Here is a 22321-nt window from a genome sequence, read left to right on the forward strand (position 1 = left end):
TATTTCACTCTCCCACTCACACCTATGGTCAACTTAGAGTGTCAAATTAACCTCTGCTTGTTTTCAGACTGTGAGAGGAGAACATCACACAAACTCCAGGCAGGAAAACCCTCAGTTGAACAGAAATCCGAACCAGAATCCTTTTTTGTTGTTGTGAGGCAACAATGCTAGCCTCTGCCCCACCTCGTCTATCATAAATTGTTAGTCAGAAGTCAACCTGTGCTTTTGAAAACAGTCGGCATGAACATGAAGCAATAAATGTGATCAAAACAGCAGTGATCCTTTAAAGATAAGCGACCTGTTCAGTAAAATCATGCAAGTCATGATCTTTGTTAGACCGTTAAAACCTCAGCAGTAAAAATGTGATGAATGTGGATCGTTTCCTTTTAGTATTCACAACGTATTTATTTTGTGAAACCTGTACATTATTATTTGTTGTTGCTGTTTCATGCCATTTCAGCTCATATCTGGTCACAGTTTGGTGCAGGACACTCAAACTCAAATGAACAATCAGCTGATTAGTATTAATGCATCCATCATTATAACAATCTGGTAAGTGGAACTCACCCATACTTCATTCACCTGGTGCCAAACAAGCATTTGCTGGTGAAAGAGTGTATTTTCTCGTGGTGTTCTCTGCTGTTCCACCTCAGCTGGAGGAAACATTAACCTACAACCTTTGCTGGTGAAGTGATACTTAAGGAAGAAGGTGGTGCACCGGCTTATTTGTCCTTAAGTGAAGTACTTCACATGAACAAATCATTCACAGTGGAGAGGAAGCTCGACGCAGCTCTCTCCAGCTCGCTGACAGACACACACCAACACGTATACCCTCATCCATGGCAAAGCACAGGTGACTAAGTGTGTATACACACAGAGACCAGGTACACAGTCTACAGTCTTCATCACAAAACAACCAAAGTGACCAGTAAGTATTTAGCGCCAACTCTTCCGATTATAAAACAGGCTCTCAGTCTCTGTGACTCATTCTCTGAAACCTCGGTCTATTTTTTCATTTTGAGGTCTGCCTCCATGGCACTGCGGCGACCTCTGGTGCCTCCGTCCTGCAGCGGAGAGACAAGTGAGGAGAAACGGGGGGAAAAGAAGAAAAAAAAGAGAGAAGGAATTAAGACAGGAAAAGGCAGCGGTCACTTGGACAGCTTGTAAGGAGGCCATGTGGTGGTAACTTCTCACGTGATTGAGCTCCACACAAAAACACAGCACAGTCCACTTTCGAAAGGCTTCCTCCCCAAATGAAGAACGTAAAATAATGATGAAAAACAAAAAGGAATTTTAAAAAAAGTAAAAGAAGGAGAAAAGAAATTAGAACATGCAGACAAACACGGAAACATAAAAACACAGGAAACTGGCATGGAGTCATTGACCCAAGGTCGACGAAGCTGGGGTGATGAACGGAGCCTCTGTGTGTGTGGTGAGAATATTGTGTTCAAAAAATGTTTTACGAGGATGACAAAGACAGTGATGTGTGAAGAGTGTGCATGTATCACTGTAGGTGACATTTAGGTATTTTCCGCCATACAAATCTATAGAGCCTAGTATAGTTGTGTAGATACATTCTGAAACTGAATTTCGTGACTTACTGACAGGAGCACAATGGACAGACTTGATTAGAAGAGTCCAGAAATAAGAAAAAGACAAAGGGACTTTTTTGGGAAAAAAAAATGTCCTGAAAGTCTATTTTTTAGAGTGTGATTTTAAGGGATGGGGCTTCACAGACAGTTGTAATTAAAACTATTCTAGTGAATTCAACGGTCAATAACTTGAGTTACAAAAGGTTTTAAAAACTTTTAACCAGGATTAGGAAAATGAAAGAGATAAGATGTAAAAGACGAATGTGTGGTGTGTGTATGTGTGTGTCTGCATTGAGACAAGTGTATGCGGAGCATGTCCTGGTTCTGGTGAAATCGTAGGGAGGACCTGAATACTTACAAAGAGAGAGAGAAGGAAAGCAGGAGAGGCCATTGGGACACTGTCCTGTAGGAGGACAAACATTGGAGTGAGAAAGAGAGAAAAAGACACACGTGCATGTGAAGCAAGTTCCAAACAAGTCTGCGTCAACACGGAAGCACACCGAGGGACAGGAGTCCAACTGACCGCTGCTGCACAAAACATACTAGACACATATGCCACACACAGACACACGTTTGCAGATTGTAAACACAGAGAGAAATGACACAAACGGGCACAAGAAGGCAGACACTCTCCAACACAGCTCACAAACAACAAAATGTTTCTATCACAATATCATGACTTTCATTCAGTCCCATGAACTTCAGATGCTACACTTAAACAATCAGTCAGCTGCATTTAAGGTCCAGTGGGTAAAATTGAGGAGTTCATTGGCATAAATTGAACAAACCACCCATAGGTTTGTTTGTGTAAGTGCATAATAAACGTCATACATGTGCTTATGGCAAGGGCAAAAATCTTGCACCACCTTCTTGCTCCAGCAGCCGGAACAGACAAACCAGCCAGAGCATGCATCTAGAAGCGGAGGCCTATAGCTTCCTTTGTGCTGCTGTAGTTCCCTGATGCAGGTGGGAAAGGGAACGGTGAGTGTTACAACCTGCAGTGTCACCATTACTCGTCACTAATCTGTACACACTGGAACTTGATGCTGTGAATATAATGTGGCTCCAATCTCATATCCAGCCAGATATAGATTAAAACATTGTGTGACTTCATAAATATTAGCTGTAAAGTAAAATTCATACATAGTTTTGAATTTTCCAAGAAGATTAAGCCAGTGCAGCACAATCCAGGATTTTCCCCAGCTGGAGAAAATCCACAACAAAAGCCTCTTAACAAAAAGTAAGGATCCACTCGCACATCCATGCAGTTAAGTCACATACACACAATGAATGGCACATAAGACGAGTGTTAACAGACAACAAGCAGACGGCTGACTCAGTGACAGACAGTAGTTAGTGAGGAGAGGTACAGAGCATGCAAGGCATGAATCAACAGTGGAGACGTGACCACGGATCATTCCACTGAAGCACAACACAACGAGTGGAGGAAAATGTTGATTAGACGTCTTAAATGTCCCGTGCATATAACTGCTTGTGTGTTCTTCTGTAGACTGCCTGCATATATGATAATCCAAATATTTCACATTTTTCCCCCTTGGATTCACTCCTAAATTAGAGCGAACCACATCGATCCTGAAATATAGAATAATGTCATTAATGTAAAAGCGTTTACTTGGATTTTCAGCACCTGCCTTCATGAAATTTGTGCTGGTTCAAACAGCATGTTGGCTTTATACATACAGCTTTGAGTAAAATACATAAAACTGGCAGCACTAACCATGTGTTAATTTAAAATGACCACAATCATCAGAGAAAAAAAACACATAATTACAATTCTACATGAAACCAACAAGCCATGGTCTCAGAATGTTAATTACTTTTTCTCTGGAGGCCCATCCTGTGAAAAACAGAGGGATCATTTTATTCAAATAACCTTTTCTTTCTCTTAACAAATGTGCTTGTTATTTAAAAAAAACAAAAAAAAACACATACAGAACTTAACTCATTGTCTGCCAATGACGTCAATTCAAATACAACAGTTCACTGCCGATGGCGTGTGATAAAAGAATACAGTTTGTTTTGGTAGTTTCAGTGTTTACATCGTCATAGAACACACTGTTTTTGGGTCAAATTGCTGTAAAACAGCAATTCTGCAATGAAAATGGCTGGCAGCCAATCAGTTAATCAGCAAAGACAATAATGAATTTCCTATTTTATCAGGTATAAACTGTAATGTCAACAGCTTATAATTGCACATTCTGAATTTTACGAGTCACATGAACTGTTTGAGAAAAGAACAGCCGAGTTAAGCTGAAAAAAAGGTGCTGATCTGCAGTTAAGCGGTGTTCATCTATAATCAGCTCCCAGGGTGAGCTGTAAGGTCATGATCACAGTTTATCAGGATATGGAGCAGAAGCAGCAGAGAGCAAATCAATGCATGTTCTTGTTCCCAAGGTCAGTACAGACACATGGATAAGTGAAGAAGTGGACTTTCACAAGTTTCTGTGAATGTGTTGATAACTTTATTTTCCACACTGCACATCAACTCTTAAACCAGTTACATATGTAAACTGAATTCATAATCCTGGCCTATAAACAAGGAAAGGCAGACAGGACTGCAAACATCACACAGGCTCAGTCAAAGACAGTCGACTTTTAGGACATTAAGGAGGTACTTTTGAGATTTTGTGGGCATTTTTGAAATTTTTGAAAGTTCTTTATGAAATTGAGACGATCAGTTCAACACTTTGAGGGAAATCCTAATGTCACACCCACCTTCTCAGCTGGCTCTCCCGGCTTACGATTTCCCTCTCTGCCGCGGAGGCTCTTGGCAGAGATGGCGCTCTCCGAGGTCTGCATGATGAGCTGGGTGGCCAGGAACTGCTGGACGTGCTCCAGGACATCACGCTGCATCTCTAGTGCCATGTGGTACACATCATGGTCTGACGAGTTGTACATGACGGCATTCTGAAACATTAGCATGATGTCTCGCTGGAACTCGGCTGTGGTGCGGATCACACCTGACTCGATGTTCTTCTTTATGGCCGACAGGTCCATGGGTCTGGAACATGGGGCAGGAGTCACAGGGCAGACGGAAATGTTTTAACTTAAAACTGTAGTGGCTAACTTTTATGTGACGTCCATTTCATTCAAACCAATGTCAAAGGACTTCACACAATGTGTATCAAGCCTATCAACTCCACAGGACTCTGTTTCTCAGAATAGTGGTGGTTAGATGTTGCCCAGCAACACAAGACAGGCTGAGGCCACAGCAATAATGTGCTGGTAAAGCGAGGTTAAGTTAATATCGTTTCACAAAATTAAATCAAGTGTCAGTGAGTGTGGCGGTGTAGATGGTCAGACCTGTGTACAATGCTGTGGTAACCGGGGGCGATGTCATCCGACACGGGCTGCAGGAAGACACTGGCATACCTGAGAGACAACAGCAGCAGCAAAACACATTAGCCTTTACAACAGTGGCCATGGGAATATTTAAGCACAGTTCACATCAGGGCAACAAGTGCATCCAGGGCATGCTGCTTGTAATGTTTCAGAGAATGGTTTACCACTTTTTAGAAGCTCACACTTTGAATCACATTACAATTAGAAATTAAACCCAAATGTTTAAGACCAATTCTTATCACCTTGATGAAATATAAAATTATATTATTCATAATTCCTTGGCTAAATAAAAACAAAAAACAAAAAAAAAACTTTTTGTGTGCCTCGTAAAAAAAATGGATAACTGGGAAATGGCTCCCATGACCTCAGTATTGCATGAAAATATTGATATTTCTCAATGCAGTCATGATGCTTTTAACGTAAAGAGAGAGTATGAGAGTAAATTAGACTTTTTTTGGCTTCTAAACAACAAAAGCCCCAGTGATTATCGAGGCAGATTCAGGCTAAGACGCTCCACCTGTGGTTGGCCGCAGCTCTCCACACCAGCATAATGGCTTTCTTCCAGATCTTTTGTGCCTGCACCGCCTCCTGGTCCTCACCACATGTTGATCTGACGCAGAAAGACAGAGCAGAGAGAAGGTGAGTGAGAAATGAAGAAACGATTGTGAAGTCCACAGTCAAATGATTCAGAAAGCAGAAGAGAAACCCCAAGTGGCAGAGATACAAAAGCCCAGACCGTTACAATTGTGATGTCAGCAGTCACACAGACTGCTGAGCTTAGAGAAACATAATCTGATTCAAAGGTCATGACATCAGCATTCATGACAAATGCCAGTTAAGCTTCATTTAGTGTTAATGCAGCAGTGCACTTTAAATTTAGTTGCCGTAGGCAGAAGGTCATCCCAGGACATTGTCCTGAATTGATTTGCACGGACATGTTAACACAGTGCAGTTATGGGTAGTTACACAATGACTGTGACACAGTTATCACATTATTTTACTAATATGAATGACACATACAGCTGGGAAGAAGAGGCCGGGCTGCTGGCCAGCGAATCTGCAGTGTATCGTTGAGATGGTGGGTCATAGCCGTCTTCACTTTCGCTGGCTGCCCGCTCCACCTCTGATAGATAAGGACCCTCCCCACACTCCTCCTTCAGCTCCATCCCTTCTTCAGGGTCACCCTCACTGCCCACCTCCTCCTCCTTTACCTCCAGAACAAAGAAATAAGGATATAAAGTTAAATGACTGCAATGTACAAAGCATGTTCCTGTGGATAAAGGCTTTTACACATTAGTAGCTGGCTTGAAATTGCAAATTACCCAGAAGTGAGTTTTGATACAGCTTCATCATCATCAAGTAAATTAATTATGAGGACCAGACTATAACAATACTAATAATTTGTTTCACAAAGGGAAAAACATCAGTGAAATCAGAATTTGATGGAATACTGCGCCATCATTTAACTTCATGAAAACAAAAAGCAAAATAACACCTTGGTAAAACAAACACTAAAGAAAAGAGGAGAGTTCAATTCAGGAGTCACAGCTGTAAAGAACATTTACCAGAAAGTACTCAAAATTACTCTAAATTTGGTAGCCAATGTGAAGGTTTTGAATGGATCCGGAGTTGAACAAACAACAAATCTGCACTGGCAGCCACTGACTGAATCAAGGCCAGTATAGAGGTGGTAACGTGTTTACAAGCTGCAGCAGTCTGAATAAGCTGCAAATGTTGCATCAATGACTGATCTATACCAAAATATAGTGAGTTACAGCAATAAAACACTCTTTCCAAATCTTTTAGGTGGAGGGAGGCTTTAGATTTTTGCTGGAAGCCTACATTGGTAAAAGCTTGTTTCAATGACAGAGCAGATTTGTTTGTCAAATTTAAAAGCTCAACCAATGGTCAGTCAGAGCCATGTGTCCAAACATAATGTGTTTTGGATTCATATTCCAACTTCAAAAACACAAACTATCCCTTTAAATTTGCATCAGTGTGTTACCTTGGACTCTTTGCCAGACACAGAGCTGTCCTCAGAGTCTGTTGGGAAGAAATTACACAAGGTTAAAAGCATAAACAGGCTTTGTGTGTGTGTTTTTACCTTTTCTAGTATAAGCACTGACCTTGTCAGGACCAGTAGTCCTCATGGTGACCAAAACCTGGTCCTAACAAGGCAGCATTTAATTTCTGAGGAATTAGTTAAGTTGAGGACTATGACTTGAATTGGGGACGGGTTACGGTTCAAGTTAGTCATTAAGTCGTTATTGTTAAGGTCAGGGATAACTCATACATGGAATACATGGAAGTCAATGTGTCCTAAGGAGAATTGCTGCTCAAACCTGTGTGTGTGTGTGTGTGTGTGTGTGTGTGTGTGTGTGTGTGTGTGTGTGTGTGTGTGTGTGTGTGTGTGTGTGTGTGTGTGTGTGTGTGTGTGTGTGTGTGTGTGTTCCTGACCTAAACAAGGTGGGTTGGGTTCAGGTTGGCTCCACTCCTCCCTTTCAATTTTTACAGTAGCTTCAGTGGCCTCCTTCCCCGTCACAGCCTCCTCTGTAACCTCACTTCCTGTGGCACCGTCATCAGAGGTGACAGAAGAAGTCACATCACACCCCGTCACCTCTGCTCCGTCACAGTTTCCCTTAAGCTGCTCTTCTCTTAAAGTCTCTGGCTGGTTGTGGCTCTCTGTGCTCACAGGTGTGGGAGCTGACATTGTGGTCACATTCTGAGGCTCCTGTGTTTGGTTGGAGTCTTGGATTGTGGGCGTAGGATCAGAAGCTTTCAGTTCCTGGGTCTCCCAGGGACCAGGGAGGGTGTGTCCCTCTGAAACAGCCTCTTCACACAGAGAGAGTGCTGCTTCCACTGCTGCTGCATCCAAGGCCTCCACAGAGTCATCCACCTGTAGGATGAGAGAATAGAGAGAGAAGGATTGAGACAAAGAAACAAAAAATAAAGATGACAATTTGAAGCAAAAAATGCTCTTTGAATATTTGACAGGATTATTACATCACTTGTGCAAGAACACATAGTCCTCAGATAGGTTTGCTGCTGCTGCCACCTTGAGGTAACATATTCCCCAGAAATGGTGTAGCTAATGGAGTAGAATACATTGTTCAGTTCTGTCTTTTTATTACAATTATAAAATAGTTAGAGTGACTGATTACATTTTTATAATGAAATTAAATCTTGGATATTCATGCCCATCCCTAACAATAATAACAATGATCTTAATGATTAAGCTAAAGTTGCTGTATTAAATTTATCCATTGGACATTTTCATGTTTTCTGTACTGGGAAAAGATGACAGACATCTACTCTACCTTCTCCTCTATGATGGCAATGATGTCTCCCACTGTCTCCAGGTCCAGTTCGTCACCCATATACGACACAGCAACAAGATCCTCTTCTACTAGCCCCGTCTCCTCACCTAGTTCTGCCTTCACCGCAGCTTCAGATTCACCCTCTGTAAACACACGCAGCAGAGTAAATAAGAACAGGAGCACAATAAACAGCAATATGAGCATCAGTCTAGGTGCATTGTGATCACACACAGTAAACCGTATGTCTTTATGAAGCATGTCTTTTTCAACCTTATCTTTGTATTGTCAGGCTTGATTGGGCTTGAACAAAAACAGAAGGGACATTATGTGTGTTTTGAAAGTGAGTAAAACATTATTCAATTAAACCTTTTGAAAAGCAGCAAATGTGATTGTATGTGGTAAAAGTACAGTCTGTACCTGTGAGGAGCTCATGACCCGTTGGTAAGGCAGTGGCTGCAGTAGCTGTCTGTAGTCCATTGGTGAGGTTTCCAGGAGAGTCTCCCTCTGCAACCTGACATTAAAAAACACAGAAAAGAAATGTTTTAAAAAAAACACTTGACTGCCTATGCCCATGTATAATTACCATCTTGTTAATAAGAAGCTTCCATAACATTTCATAAAATAATGTGTTTAAGGTATAGTAATCCTGTTAATTTATCAAGTTATTCATTTCTTGGTATTCTTTTAGCTTTAATTGAAGTGCAGCTTACCAGGCGGGGGCTAGCTGATATGAGGTTGCCTTTTTTCAGCAGTTCTGAGAGAAGAGGAGAAGGCGGCGGTGTAGATTTCTGAGTCAGGAGCCTCTTCTGTGACGAGTCGTCTACAAGAGCAGCCAGACCTCCATCTTTAGGCCCAGGACCTGGAGCATCTGTCACTGGTAGAAACACACCAACGCCCTGAGCCTGACAGAGGCAGCAAAGGATCAGTGAGAGGGTCAGGAACTGTCAGCCACAATATCAGAAATAATACTCAGTTCATAACATTGTTATTTAAGATTTGTCCCCTCACTCATAATGAGACAAAAGCAAGCTAGAGATACAGAGAGACAAGTTGAGTTGGTGCTGAATTCAAAGTCGAGAAGGAATACTAATGTAATTTAAACACCAATATTGACACCGTCTTACAGTGTACAGTCAAATCAATTTCAACAAAGCTTGAATTGTATAACAAACTGAAATACTTGTGATTTACATTACATTTGATGACGTGCAGTACAACAGTAACATGGAAAAGGGTTGCATTGAAAAAAGTATTTGTCGGCTGAAGAAAACCTTATGTAGTGCATTCTTCCCTCAGCCTTGTGGCATTTTATCACTGCTAACTTAGCATGTTCTTACAACTGAGTGGGTGGTGGTGTCATCAGAAGCACTGCCTCCCGTATCCATGGGTGGTGTGGGAACAGAAGAGTCGGGCTGAGAATCCAGCATTGGTGGACTGGCACCCAGTGGTGAACGTACAGTCACACTGGGCAACCGCTTGGGTGTGTTCTTCATCGCCTGTCGAGCTGTGAGAAAGAAGGAGAGAAGACGTGAAATACAGTGAAAAGTGCTTAATTTTGATACACTGTCTAATGGACACGGACAAAACTTACCTTGGTAAGCCATTTCTGTTGCTTTCCTCTTTTGTTCTGCCTCCTCCTCCTCCTGCTTCTTCTTTCTGGTGTTTGAAAAACAAACATTCATACGAGTGACCATTTTAAGTTAACAGTAGCCGAGGACAGATACAAACAACAAGGACAAAAGTTCCAAATACAGACAAGAAAAGGTAGCAATTTAAAAAGAGCAGCAATTTATAACAGGCTATAACTGAATGACTTCTTATTTTGAAATTACTGTAACCTAGACCATATAATATTTGTAATAAGCTATATGTGGGGTATTACAATCTTAGTAGCTTTAAGTAAACATGTGTATAATGTCTTAATCAGAATAAGGTCTATAGTCTGACTATTGTGTCCATATAAACATAGTCACAGTCAACAGTTAGCATGAACCAGATAACGAGTCTTACAGTGTGATCTCTGCCCATAGCTCCTTCAACTGGGAGTCCATGTGACCCGCCTGTATCAGATCCACCTCCTTCTTCAACTTCCTGTCAGAACAGAAATCACAGGGTGTTCAGAGGTCACGTAACGCTGTTCCTCAAACATTTTTCTAAGCGGTGAATATGTACCTGTACTGCTCTTGTGTGTCTCGCAGTAATTTCTTCAGCTCCTCTATCCTCTCAGTGGTCAGTCTACGAACGATGACATCTTCAATGGTCTCAACCACCTCGCCCTTCTCACCACGCTTACGCCTGGCGAAAGTAATGACACAAAACTGTTTGATATTTCTTCAGTAACTTTGAAAATAAGGTTCAACTTATTGCGATTCTTCTGTGCAAAGGTGCGAGTATTGCAGCACTCACTTTGGTGCTTCTGTGGCTTCCAGCAGCTCAGAGTATTGTGAGGCACAGTGCTGACAAAAGAAAATATGCATTATCTTAAACTGAAAACAACCATAACACATAGACCCGAGTAATGAAAAAAAAGGTTTACAGTATTCTCACCTTCTGTGAGAACCAGTCTGGTGGACGACTAGGCTCTGAGAAAGGCTTGATGGCTCTACTTACAGACACCCTGGAAGACAAAGAGGACAAGGCAATCAGAGACAGCAGACTTCACCCCATTCACACAACTAGCCTCTGGCCGCCTCTGTATATTGACTGTGCGGAAGCACAAACGGAGCCACTAAAAATAATACTTCACTCCCACTCCGTGGGGTGAAGTGATAAGCACATGTGGAAAGAAGACTATCTGAAAACACATGTAAGTGGTGACATTGAAAACAGATTAGAGATACATGAGGGATAAACCATTATTGAAGAAATTAAATTGAACGCAATAGAAGTGAATTGGGTCTTCTACAGAAAGTTCCCAGAGGAAGATATTTTTTTGACGATTTACAGGCAAGTAGTACTAAATAACACCATAAGAATGGTGTGGGAATAACAAGTGACATGGGAGACCAGATGGTTGGTTAAAAGCTCATCTGACATCAAGATGATAACTTTGACCACAAGAAGAACAGAATTAGAATCCAACTGTGTGAGGACCTCCAGTAGCTGTTTTTCCTGCACAGTTTGTGGGTGTTTGTCTCAACAATACGTCAAGCTTCGCATAAGAATAATTCAGTTGTATTTGTATAGCACCAAATCATAACATACATTATCTCAAAGCACTGTATATAGACATCATGGAGAGCAGAGAAATGGGGGATAGAGGAGAGGTGGGGGAGAGAAAGGACAAGAGGGAGATGACGTAGAGACAGATTACCATTGTATCAAGTTATAAGTTTATACAGGACAGTTAGAGTCAATAATGACATGTTTATATAACTACAATATCATTTGCAGCAGCAGAGATTGTTGACAAAAATTATACAAAACATTATATAGCATAATAATAATGGTGATGACATGTATGATGATAATAATAATAGTACTGCAACCTGCAAGTTGAGGACAGAGAGAGAGGGGAAATGAGGGAAATACACTATGCAAAGAAATAACAAGGTTAATGACATATTATAAAGTCATACTCATACCCCGAGTGTGAGAGAGTGAATGTGAGTGCACCACAGGAATTCCCCCAGCAGTCTAGGTCTATAGTAGCATAACTAAGAGATGGCCCAGGTTTCCCTGAGCAGGTTTTCCCTGCTTCTCACTGCTCTTATAACCCTAATGTTTCAAAACAGACAAATCTACCTATAGTGTGATGTATTTTCAAGTAGAGAGTTTTTTTGTTTGTTTTTCCTTACCAGTTTTGGTCACCACTTCTCATAACGGAGGAGGCCAGACAGAGTTTCTCCCTGACTGACCAGGGCTCTGTTGGCCCAACATTTAGTATCTTGTGTTCTGTGGGGGGGGGGGGGGGGGGGGGAACAGTACAAATAAGGACACAAAGTTGAATCTTGGAAAAAATGATAATATATATGAATAAATAATTCATACTGTCAGGCGTAACAGTATGAATTATTGAGATTCACTGTATCTTTCTATAAATTCCAGGAACATCGGTCTGTCTGTGTGTATGTGTGCGCATTTCTTGAACCGATGGTCCGATTGATGAAGTGCAGTGCCAAGTTTGACGTTGGATAAGTAGTGCAAAAGATATCTGTAAAAGAAGCACACATTGGCTTTCCCAGCTCTACCATTACCACTCTCCCTCTCACTCACACAGCACGGTGGGCTACCTGAGAGGATAAGCATCCGTGGATAAAAAGTTAAGTGAGTGCAAGATGTGTGGGTGATTATTATGTCAGGAAAGGACCATCAAGCTGAGGCAGATGGCAAACGCAAAAACAGATTTTGTACAGGCACTGCACTAGTTGGTGATAATTATGATGCTCTACACGTTTACGATTTCAGATGGATGTATTAGATTGCTATAAATCATAAGATCCTAGAATTACTGGTAAGATGAACACTCTGCTTGATAACACATTAGTGTTTTTACAACATTAATGACAAAAATTACAGTGAACTTATTTTAAGTGATTTTTATACTGATGTGTAATACCATCTTATATCGTTCCATCCATGTTACTGACAGCTACAGTCACATTTCTTACGCAAATAGACAATCATTTCATGTACAAGACATAAATTGTGAATTCGTGATTTAGTGTGATTTATTTTAAGTCGTCAGTTTGATAATCTCTTGTCCACAGAAAAATAGATCCCATAGACTGCGAAGTGCTGGTGGGGTGAAGACCTTAAGTAAACACAGCAGCGCTGTGTGATCTCACTTCTGTTGTTATCAATGTTAGCATTTAGCTGCTACATTTGGCTACACTTCAGGTTACTCGCATGTGAGAGCTGCTATGGTGTATTAAAACGGCACACCCATTTTATTGGTTACATTAATGAAAACCAGACAACGCAAACCAAGAATAGTCAAAAATACAATAACTACATTTCGATAATGTCTGAATAGTAGCATTGGATTAGCACAGTCGTTCACGGGGGACCCATTCATGAGACACACACAGTCACACGGTGCAACATTTTCTCAAATAACGACGCAACTGGGACCAGTTAGGCTGGCGGAATTACGATATACATTGCAAGTGTGGTGTTAGCGTATGCTGTAAACAACAATGAAGACGTTACCGCCTTTTTAACAGAAAATATTACTCACTGCCGACACCGCTCGCCATTTCCTTTGTGACAAGACCGTAAGCACATCTTCCGCCGGACGGATTTGAGTGTGACACACGGTACACAATTTATTCCCCCAACTGTTGTGATTCCGAGTTACTCTGAAGGAAGCAACATCTGTGTTTTCCGCCTGAAACTCAAAAGCAAAAAAAAACATTGACAATGTGCCCCGCATTTAAGATTTGTAATTAATATTGTTCAAACCTACAAACGAGGATTGAAAACAAAATGACAAATCAAGATGTTTTATATTTCAGACTCCTGACTTGAATCTGTGTTTTTGTTTACAGTTGTTTTTTTGTTGTTTTTGTTTTTTACATGTGGCCTAACCTACTAGCAGACCATCTATAAAGATGTTTATTGTGTGACATACAGAGGTCATCATGTTTCTGTTTTGCTGTGGGTCCACTTACATTAAGGATTATCTGAATCACTTGTGATTAGTGTTGTAGTCAAGACTTCACAAACTGAGCCCAGGTAATGACCCAGACCAGAATAAACCAAGACTTTGGGGACCAGACTGAGTCAGGACCAAAACCAGTGCACTATATATCAAAATTTGAATTGGGAATCAGTTCAGGTCAGTTATACAGAAAACTGTAGACTTTTATTTACTTACATAATGGCAGTATTATGAAAACGCAAACATAGACGACCTTGACTTGCTTTAAAGTCCTCTGTTACCATGACCCAGTGTAAATGTGTTCCAATCCATTCAATGTCACTTTTATCCTCCACATGAGGGTCGCAGGGCCACAGAGCCAATCCCAGCTGACATAGGGCGAAAGGCGGGGAACATCCTGGACAAGGCACCAGTCCAATCGCAGGGTAACTACAGTATATAGAGGACAAACAACCATTCACTCTCACATACAGTTAGGCCCATAAATATTTGGACATCGACACAGTTCTCTTTATTGTGGCTACACTACAATGGATTTGAAATGAAACGAACAAGATGTGCTTTAACTGCACACTTTCAGCTTTAATTTGAGGGTATTTACATCCAAATCAAGTGAACGGTGTAGGAATTACAACACTTTCTATATGTGCCTCCCACTTTTTTGGGGACCAAAGGTAATTGGACAATTGACTGAAAAGCTATTTCATGGACAGTTGTGGGCTATTCCCTCATTATTTCATCTTCAATGACTCAGGTAAAAGTTCTGGAGTTGATTCCAGGAGTGACATTTGCATTTTGAATCTGTTGCTGTCAACTTTCTATATGAGATCCAAGGAGCTGTCACTGTCAGTGAAGAAGCCATCATTAGGCTGAAAAATCAAAACAAACCCATCAGAGAAATAGCCAAAACATTAGGTGTGGCCAAATCAACTGTTTGGAACATTCTTAAAAAGAAAGAACGCACTGGTGGCTCAGCAACACCAAAGGACCTAGAAGACCATGGAAAACCACTGTGGTGGACGACAGAAGAATTCTTTCCCTGGTGAAGAAAAAGCCCTTCACAACAGTTGGTCAGATCAAAAACACTCTCCAGGAGGTCGATGTATGTGTTTCAAAGTCAACAATCAAAAGACAGAGGGTTCACCACAAGATGCAAACCATTAGTGAGCCTTAAAAACAGGAAGACGAGATTAGAATTTGCCAAACAACACCTAAAAAAGCCGTTAGAATTCTGGAAGAACATCCTCTGGACAGATGAGACCAAGATCAACTTGTACCACAGTGATGGGAAGAGAAGAGTGTGGAGAAGGAAAGGAACTGCTCATGATCCACAACATACCACCTCATCAGTGAAGCATGGTGGTGGTAGTGTCATGGCGTGGGCATGTAGGGCTGCTAATGGAACTGGTTCCCTTGTATTTATTGATGATGTAACTGCTGACAAAAGCAGCAGGATGAATTCTGAAGTGTTTCCAACAATATTATCTGCTCATATCAGCCAAATGCTTCAGAACTCATTGGACGGAGCTTCACAGTGCAGATGGACAATGACCCAAAGCATACTGCAAAAGCCACCAAAGAGTTTTTTAAGGCAAATATGGAATGTTATCAGTCAATCACCTGACCTGAATCTGATTGAGCATGCATTTCACTTGTTGAAGACCAAACTGAATGGAAAATGGCCCAAGAACAAGCAGGAACTGAAGACCGTGTTAGTAGAGGCCTCACAGAGCATCACCAGGGATGAAACCCAGCGTCTGGTGATGTCTATGCCTTCCAGACTTCAGGCTGGAATTGACTGCAAAGGATTTGTAACCAAGTATTAAACAATGAAAGTTTGATTTATGATATTTTAGTTTGTCCAATTACTTTTGGTCCCCTCAAAAGTGGGAGGCACATATAGAAAGTGTTGTAATTCCTACACCATTTACTTGATTTGGATGTAAATGCCCTCAAATTAAAGCTGAAAGTGTGCAGTTAAAGCACATCTTGTTCGTTTCATTTCAAATCCATTGTAGTGGTGCATAGAGCCAAAATAAAGAGAACTGTGTCGATGTCCAAATATTTATGGGCCTAACTGTACATACACACCTATGGTCAGTTTAGTGTGTCCAATTTATTAGGTTATTGGACCACGGGAGGAAACTGAGACACAGAGAAAATACCAATCATTTTCACTTGAGTATAATATAATAAGAGTAATAATACATGTCTGATATATCCGACCAAATCCCACACTTTGGACCTTTAATGTTAATTATACTTATGTAGATCATGTGGAGACATGACATGGAAATGCAGGCTTTAATTGTTGAATGCATAATATGCCTCTGCATGTAGATGAACATGAAGTGCGGGGAAAATATTTAAGTCACCTTGACATTAATGTTAATTTGCTTTGTTACTCAAATGTGCACATTAGATATAGGGATAGATGGATACAAGCAAATATGACAAATAATAAAATCAGAGGACATACATAACATATTTATAGGAGCCATTCATTTTTGTCATTGATTTGTTTACATAGTGATTGCAACAGTTTTGATCACTAGATGGTGGCGTTTAGCTACATATATAGGTGATTGATGGTGTTTTTCTTATAGACATAATATAGACATTCCTTTAGATCACATAGAAACATTTTTAAAACCAAACCCTTCAGAAAACAAATTAAAAGTGTAAAATAGCTGATAACACGCACTGGATTGTTAATAAAATGAAGACATTCACAAGTGTTTAAATATTGGCAGTCTTTATTTCAACAAGACTAAGAAATGTTGTTTAATATACATTTTCTCTTACAATTTAACATCTATCTCATCTTGTTTTTCCATAGCATTTAGGAGATACTCTGACAAGTAAAAATCTGGTGTAATGTTATGGCCTCTTTTAGAGACATCTAAAAACGGCTGCTCTTTATTTACATATATTTTTTTTTTTACTCTTTTCAGTCAAGTCACTCACTCTCTCGTCAGAAAGTGAATCCACTCTGTTCTTGAGGGCCAAAGGGTTTCAACAACCGTCCAACTCAACTTCACAGTCACTAGACTGGAGTTAAACTGTGGATGGAAAGAACATCACCCAGCAGCTGGACCAACTACTTCCAGCTGCCCTGGCCCGCAAGCACAGACATTTGCCATAATCACCCCAAACACTTCCTTTGACTCTCAGAAAGCTGGGTTTCCTCACACTCGACACACTGCTTCCACATGCCACGAACAAATGCACAAGCCCTTGTAGAAATGTTGGCGGCAAATTAAAAAAAACAAAAAAAACAAAAGAAGATAAAATCAGGGAAATTTAACCAGTTAAATAAAGAAGTGATGCCAAACTTCAGGTGCTGATGGCCATCTTCATCAATTAAAATCAGGCTTCAGCATTTTAAACAGGTTGCATAGATGTTTCATCAAATCCTTCAAAGTCAGATGTCCTGGTCGATCACTTTGTCTGGAGAACATTACATTTTTTTTTTTTTATCTCAAAGCCAAACAAGGGGCTGTTTTAGTCACTGCAGCCAATTGTTTGACACATGTCCTTGAACATAAAACATGTTTAAAACTTAAAAAAAAAAAAAAATGTGAAACCCTTGCAGTAGAAATGGACAGTTTTCATTTAAATGTTGCATATCAAAACCTCCTGAATACTGTTGGGGGGGAAATGAGTTGTAAAAGCATGTCTGAAATTACATTAAAATACATGCATAAATTACTGTACAGAGGCTACATGAGGCAGAATCATTTTAAAGATGAAATGGCCAAGTAATAGAATTTACAGACCCGCTCATCAAATCAGAAAACAGATCCTTTTTTTATGTTGTGCTCGTAAGCTGGTAACAGCAAACTCAAACACCCTTAAGGGAATCTGAGAAGATGTATAAAAAACAACATTCTTTATTGATTTCTTTTTGTATACTGGCTAATTTTGGTGGCAATACTTCAACATTTGAATCAAGTCGAAATGACAAGAACTTGGCGACGAGGACGAGTAGATCAAATGGTTCAGGACGAGTGCATTCATACTCTCAGAGCGGTGGGGATGTGGCCAAAAAAATAAAAATTAAAAAAAGGCCACCAAAACACTGAACAATGGCCAAATGTGCCCCCATGTTCTGCGCACACTTGACCTCTTCCACCGTCTAAAACCAGCAGTAAATTCCACTGTAGTACCTAAAACACATGTTCATACCAAAAATAGCAAAAAAATTACAACACCTTTTCAACATTAAACCCTGTATTAAAATAAACTTTTCTTGATTTCTTTTGATCAAAGTACTGACTTTTGTTCCTCCTCCTTATTTTGATGTGAAATGTTCTGAACATACATGTCAACACCTTTTCTTTTCAAACAGGACTGTAAAGAGTCAGATCTTCTGTGCTGAGCTTACAGTACCAAAAAGGGCTTTTAGGGTTTCTCAGCCTTGCCTTCTTTTGGGGTAATACCATGGGAGTCCTTCTTCCTTCCACAGTAGTTACCTTTTACCAGGTTGCCAGCCACTAATCTCATCTCCATCAGACACCATAAACTCACTTGATTGCATTGGCAATGAGAGCATGCATGAGGTATGACCTTACTACGGACATGTTTAAGCTTGAAATCTAAAAACATAATGTGTAAATTAAAAGTTAAGATGTGATAATGCTCATAGTTGACACACATTATGCACGTTTGGGCTCACAGAGCACCCTAAAAAGCTCTCCATCTCCTGGTGAAACATAAATACCTGTGCTGAAATTTCTCTCTCTTGATTTGTGAGAGAAATGCTGTGTTCTGCAGTTCTCTTTTAAAGCAAACTCAACTAAAATGCAAACTGTAAGTGGAGATCAACAGGTAGCTTCAAAAGTTTTGCCCGACAGGTGTATGTAAATGTATATATGCACAGACACAAACATTCACAGTGTGCACACTGGTAATGTGCAAAGTTGTTGTTATGGAGTTTCATAACAACATTACATGATCTGTTGATCTCTGGATAATGGGAAGATAAACACTCCTCAGAAATATGAAGTCAAATGTGTCCCACCAAAAGCACTCAACGTTCAACTAAGCATCTTACTATTAAGTTAGCGGGTGGCAATCACTGAAGGGAGGCACACAAATGAATTATGTAATTAAATTGCCTAGATAAGACAATTATATAATGTTTGTAATGCTACAAGCAGAACCATAGTGGAGCTCCAAAAGAGCCATAAGGTGGAAAGGTTTATCTGGGGGGGAAATGTGGATTTCTTGGGTAGAAAATTATATTGCTGTACACTGACGTCCTTAAAAACATACAAACAAATAATTAAAAGTGAAGTTATTATAATATTAAGAAGAGTCTCCCCCCACTGGCGGACAGTCCAATGTCCTGAAGGCAGTCTTTCTAAAGTCTCTCAGACAGTTCCCCCCTTTCGCTCCATCATTCCTGGTCATTCTTGTCCTCTCTGTGCCCAGCCAGTTTTATCTCAAGTGGGGAGCGAGCAGGCCCAGGACCACCCCGCAGAGCGCCAGCGCCATGCTTCCTTGTGTGGAAACCCCGTCTGAAGTTTTGCCTACGACCACCTGATTAATCCGGGGATGGCCGGTGTTTGGTGGAGTGGAGAAGTACATGTCACAAGATTCGGAGTCACAACCGCTACCACCGCTCTCCTCTCCACTGCCAATCTCCTCTGAAAAAATAGACACCCAGAGACACCCAGAGGGTCAGATGTGTGCAACTACGACATTATGTCATGAGGGAAAATCGTATAAAACAATAACAATCCTTACCATCGCCAAACGATATGTCATTGCCGCTGTGAGCAGCTTTGAGCCAACTTGTCATTTCCTTTAAAGCTGCGATCTGACTGCGAATTACAATGTCTGGCTTTGTTATGTCCACAACCACATCAGGGTTTGATACCTGATTGGCCAATCCATTGCCAATGACAACCGATTCGTACCTATGAAGCAAGAGAGTCAGTTTCAGTCAAGTTGTAGGATGACGTACATTTAGATTTAAAATCTACAGATTTGACGTGCTAATCTTACCTGCTTTTTGCAGTCCCATTCCAGCACTCGTCCCCGGACGCAATCCTGTCACCTACACAGACAGTCTCTGGCAATGTGGACCAGAACTTCTTTGCGTGTTTCAGCTTCTTCTTAACATCACTTGTCTACACAACAAAGAAGCAAATAACCAGTCAAACACAACGAGAAACAAAGCAGCAGTCGCACAACCGTCCACTCGAGTTGTCTTAAACCTTACCAATCGATCTAGACTGGTGCCAGCTGCCGTGGTTGGCCTTACATCAGGTCTGTAGGGGTGGAAACGGCCGGTAAAGCCTGTCTCTTTGAGTGAACGCTTGGATCGGAAGGCTGTGCTTGGTTTAGGCTGCCCACAGCCCTGGAAAACCTATTACAAGATAATGAGTGAGTCAATGAGAATCAAGTGAAGACAAATCCTGTGTTATTTATTGTCTATTAATAAATAAAGTAAAATGATACTGACTTTCTGAGACACTTGCATGCTGTTTTCCTGCATGTTCATGATGGCATCCGATAGCTTCACATCGATGGGCTCTACGACGGACTCAAAATTAAAGGGACCTTCGAGCCTCTCATCGAGACTAACCATGGCATCTGAAAGAAGAGAGAGAGAATAAAAATAAATACATTTATTTTCAGCCTGAGGAGTAAGTTACAAAGGACTGCCACTAGGTGGAAGCACAAACCAGTGAGCATGTCCTCAGTGGAGGAAACAAAAACATACAACCTGGTTATGTGGAATAAATAATATATATATATATATATATATATATATATGACACAAAACTGTGACATGTGTGCCACTCTGAAAATAGGGAAACTAATCTTGGTGTGTTTACACAACATCAGAGCTGTTCTCCCGCTGAGGGCCACAACACTTACAGCATGTACAGCCCCTCCTCCCACTCTCCCTTTACTTATACAAGATACTAAAGAATGAGGGACATGTTTGTACATGTTTTTTTTTTTTTTTTTACAATATCCATGTTCCTTCGTTACACCCATTCCTGCCAAACAACTTTGCTATAAACACACTGAACACAGCTGGGGGAAATATACTGTATATCTTTCATCCGATTACCTCAGTTTGATCATTCCACCGATCATGTGATGTCACTGTGGTTTCATGCCCACAAGGGAAACAGATAAAACTGGTCTAGATAAGATAAAACCTAAATGATCTTTGTTGAAAAATGAGCACTGCAGTGGTAATATTCAAAAGAATGCAGAAGTGTGGAACAGTAGAAATATGGTCTGTTGCCAAATCAAACACTTGGAGTCATAATGGTTGAAGCGGAGAACATTCTCGGTCAGGTTTGTTAGATAACGGCAGCAGAAAGTGTCCTTGTTCACATGATGGTTGCTTACCAAGGAAGTTGTTCCATTCTGTGTCCAAGTCGGCCTGGTTGGCCAAACACCCACGCATCACATTCAGACAGTAATTCTGGCAGGGTTTCAGGGCCACTTGGCCTGAGCAGTAGGGACAGTACATCATCTTCATGACCGCTCGCACACAGCTGGGAGACGCACTGACCTGGAAAAGGGAGGAGGCTGTTACCAGACTGCTAACATAGCAACATTGCACCACAGCAAAAACATCATCAACTCATCCAACAGCAACATAGACGCATAGTTGGACAATGAAAAAGCATGAGCAATATAATCACACACCACAAATCAGAATAATCTAATCATCAGTCAAACACTCACTAAACTAGAAAAACATGCCATGCTAGCAGAGTCAAAATGCTTTATCTCATCAAAGACAATGAAGTGGAACCACAGCCAGGTTTTCCATGACAGATAAAAACCAGAAACACAGAAGGGAGTGATGGAGGAAGCTTTTGAAAGACATGTCTTAGTGTCTATTGCTACAGCCTTGTTTGGAAAAGATAAAAGCTTCACAAGCATACGTCACTTACCTTTGAAACTTTATTGATAACCTCTGGAATGAGTGCCAAGCCTCGTACAAAGATGCGTGCTGCGACGAAGGCCCTTGTGAGCTGGATGCGGAGCTTCCGTGGCACATCGCCAAATGGCTGCAGCTGTTCAGTGTGCCGACTGACGCACTCCATGTAGGCGTCACTGAATTCATACTGTACGTTGACCAGCCGGAACATCCTCTCCAGCAGCTCGGCCCAGAAATCTGCCAGCATGGAGTCCAGGTTGACGGCAGCACTGCCAGACACGTAGTACTGCGTCAGGGACGCGAAGAAGTGCTTGAACAGCTCAGCATTCTGCACATACATCATCCCATATGTTCGCACAAACATGTTGTTCAGCGAGACCTCTGCATTCTTCAAAAGCTCACGGAAAAACTCTGCGGAGAAAAGAAAAAAGAAAGGGAGGGTAAGTGTGATGACTAAATGCTGAGATGTTATGAACAAAACGGTTCCCTTTGATTCTAAATGTTTCGGCACAACACGCTGAGATTTTGT

General features: G+C 40.9%; 2 protein-coding genes across 2 annotated transcripts in view; both read right to left on the minus strand.

Moving 5' to 3' along the window:
* Nucleotides 1-885: 885 nt before the first annotated feature.
* Nucleotides 886-13497, minus strand: brd8b (bromodomain containing 8b). The gene is made up of 18 exons (XM_083890672.1): nt 13452-13497; nt 12070-12166; nt 10820-10889; nt 10679-10728; nt 10445-10567; nt 10283-10363; nt 9864-9928; nt 9610-9776; nt 8983-9174; nt 8690-8783; nt 8273-8415; nt 7413-7851; nt 6961-6998; nt 5976-6166; nt 5473-5565; nt 4917-4985; nt 4329-4614; nt 886-1064 (listed from the first exon to the last, which is right to left on the minus strand). The coding sequence occupies exons 1-18, from the start codon at nt 13468-13470 to the stop codon at nt 1005-1007; spliced, it is 2277 nt and encodes a 758-aa protein (XP_083746798.1). The 5' UTR covers nt 13471-13497; the 3' UTR covers nt 886-1004.
* A 3132-nt stretch (nt 13498-16629) lies between these two features.
* Nucleotides 16630-22321, minus strand: part of gpc4 (glypican 4) — a gene marked incomplete at its 5' end in the record, with an annotated part of 30409 nt that continues 24717 nt past the window's right edge. The window contains 7 exons of the mRNA XM_083891793.1: nt 16630-19525; nt 19626-19798; nt 19887-20011; nt 20104-20250; nt 20347-20477; nt 21252-21417; nt 21806-22203. Of these exons, the coding sequence (XP_083747919.1) occupies nt 19317-19525; nt 19626-19798; nt 19887-20011; nt 20104-20250; nt 20347-20477; nt 21252-21417; nt 21806-22203 (1349 nt within the window). The 3' untranslated portion in view covers nt 16630-19316. The remainder of the gene's footprint in view (nt 19526-19625; nt 19799-19886; nt 20012-20103; nt 20251-20346; nt 20478-21251; nt 21418-21805; nt 22204-22321) is intronic.

Source organism: Microchirus variegatus (assembly GCF_963457635.1).
Source record: "Microchirus variegatus genome assembly, chromosome: 6".
NCBI lineage: Eukaryota > Metazoa > Chordata > Actinopteri > Pleuronectiformes > Soleidae > Microchirus > Microchirus variegatus.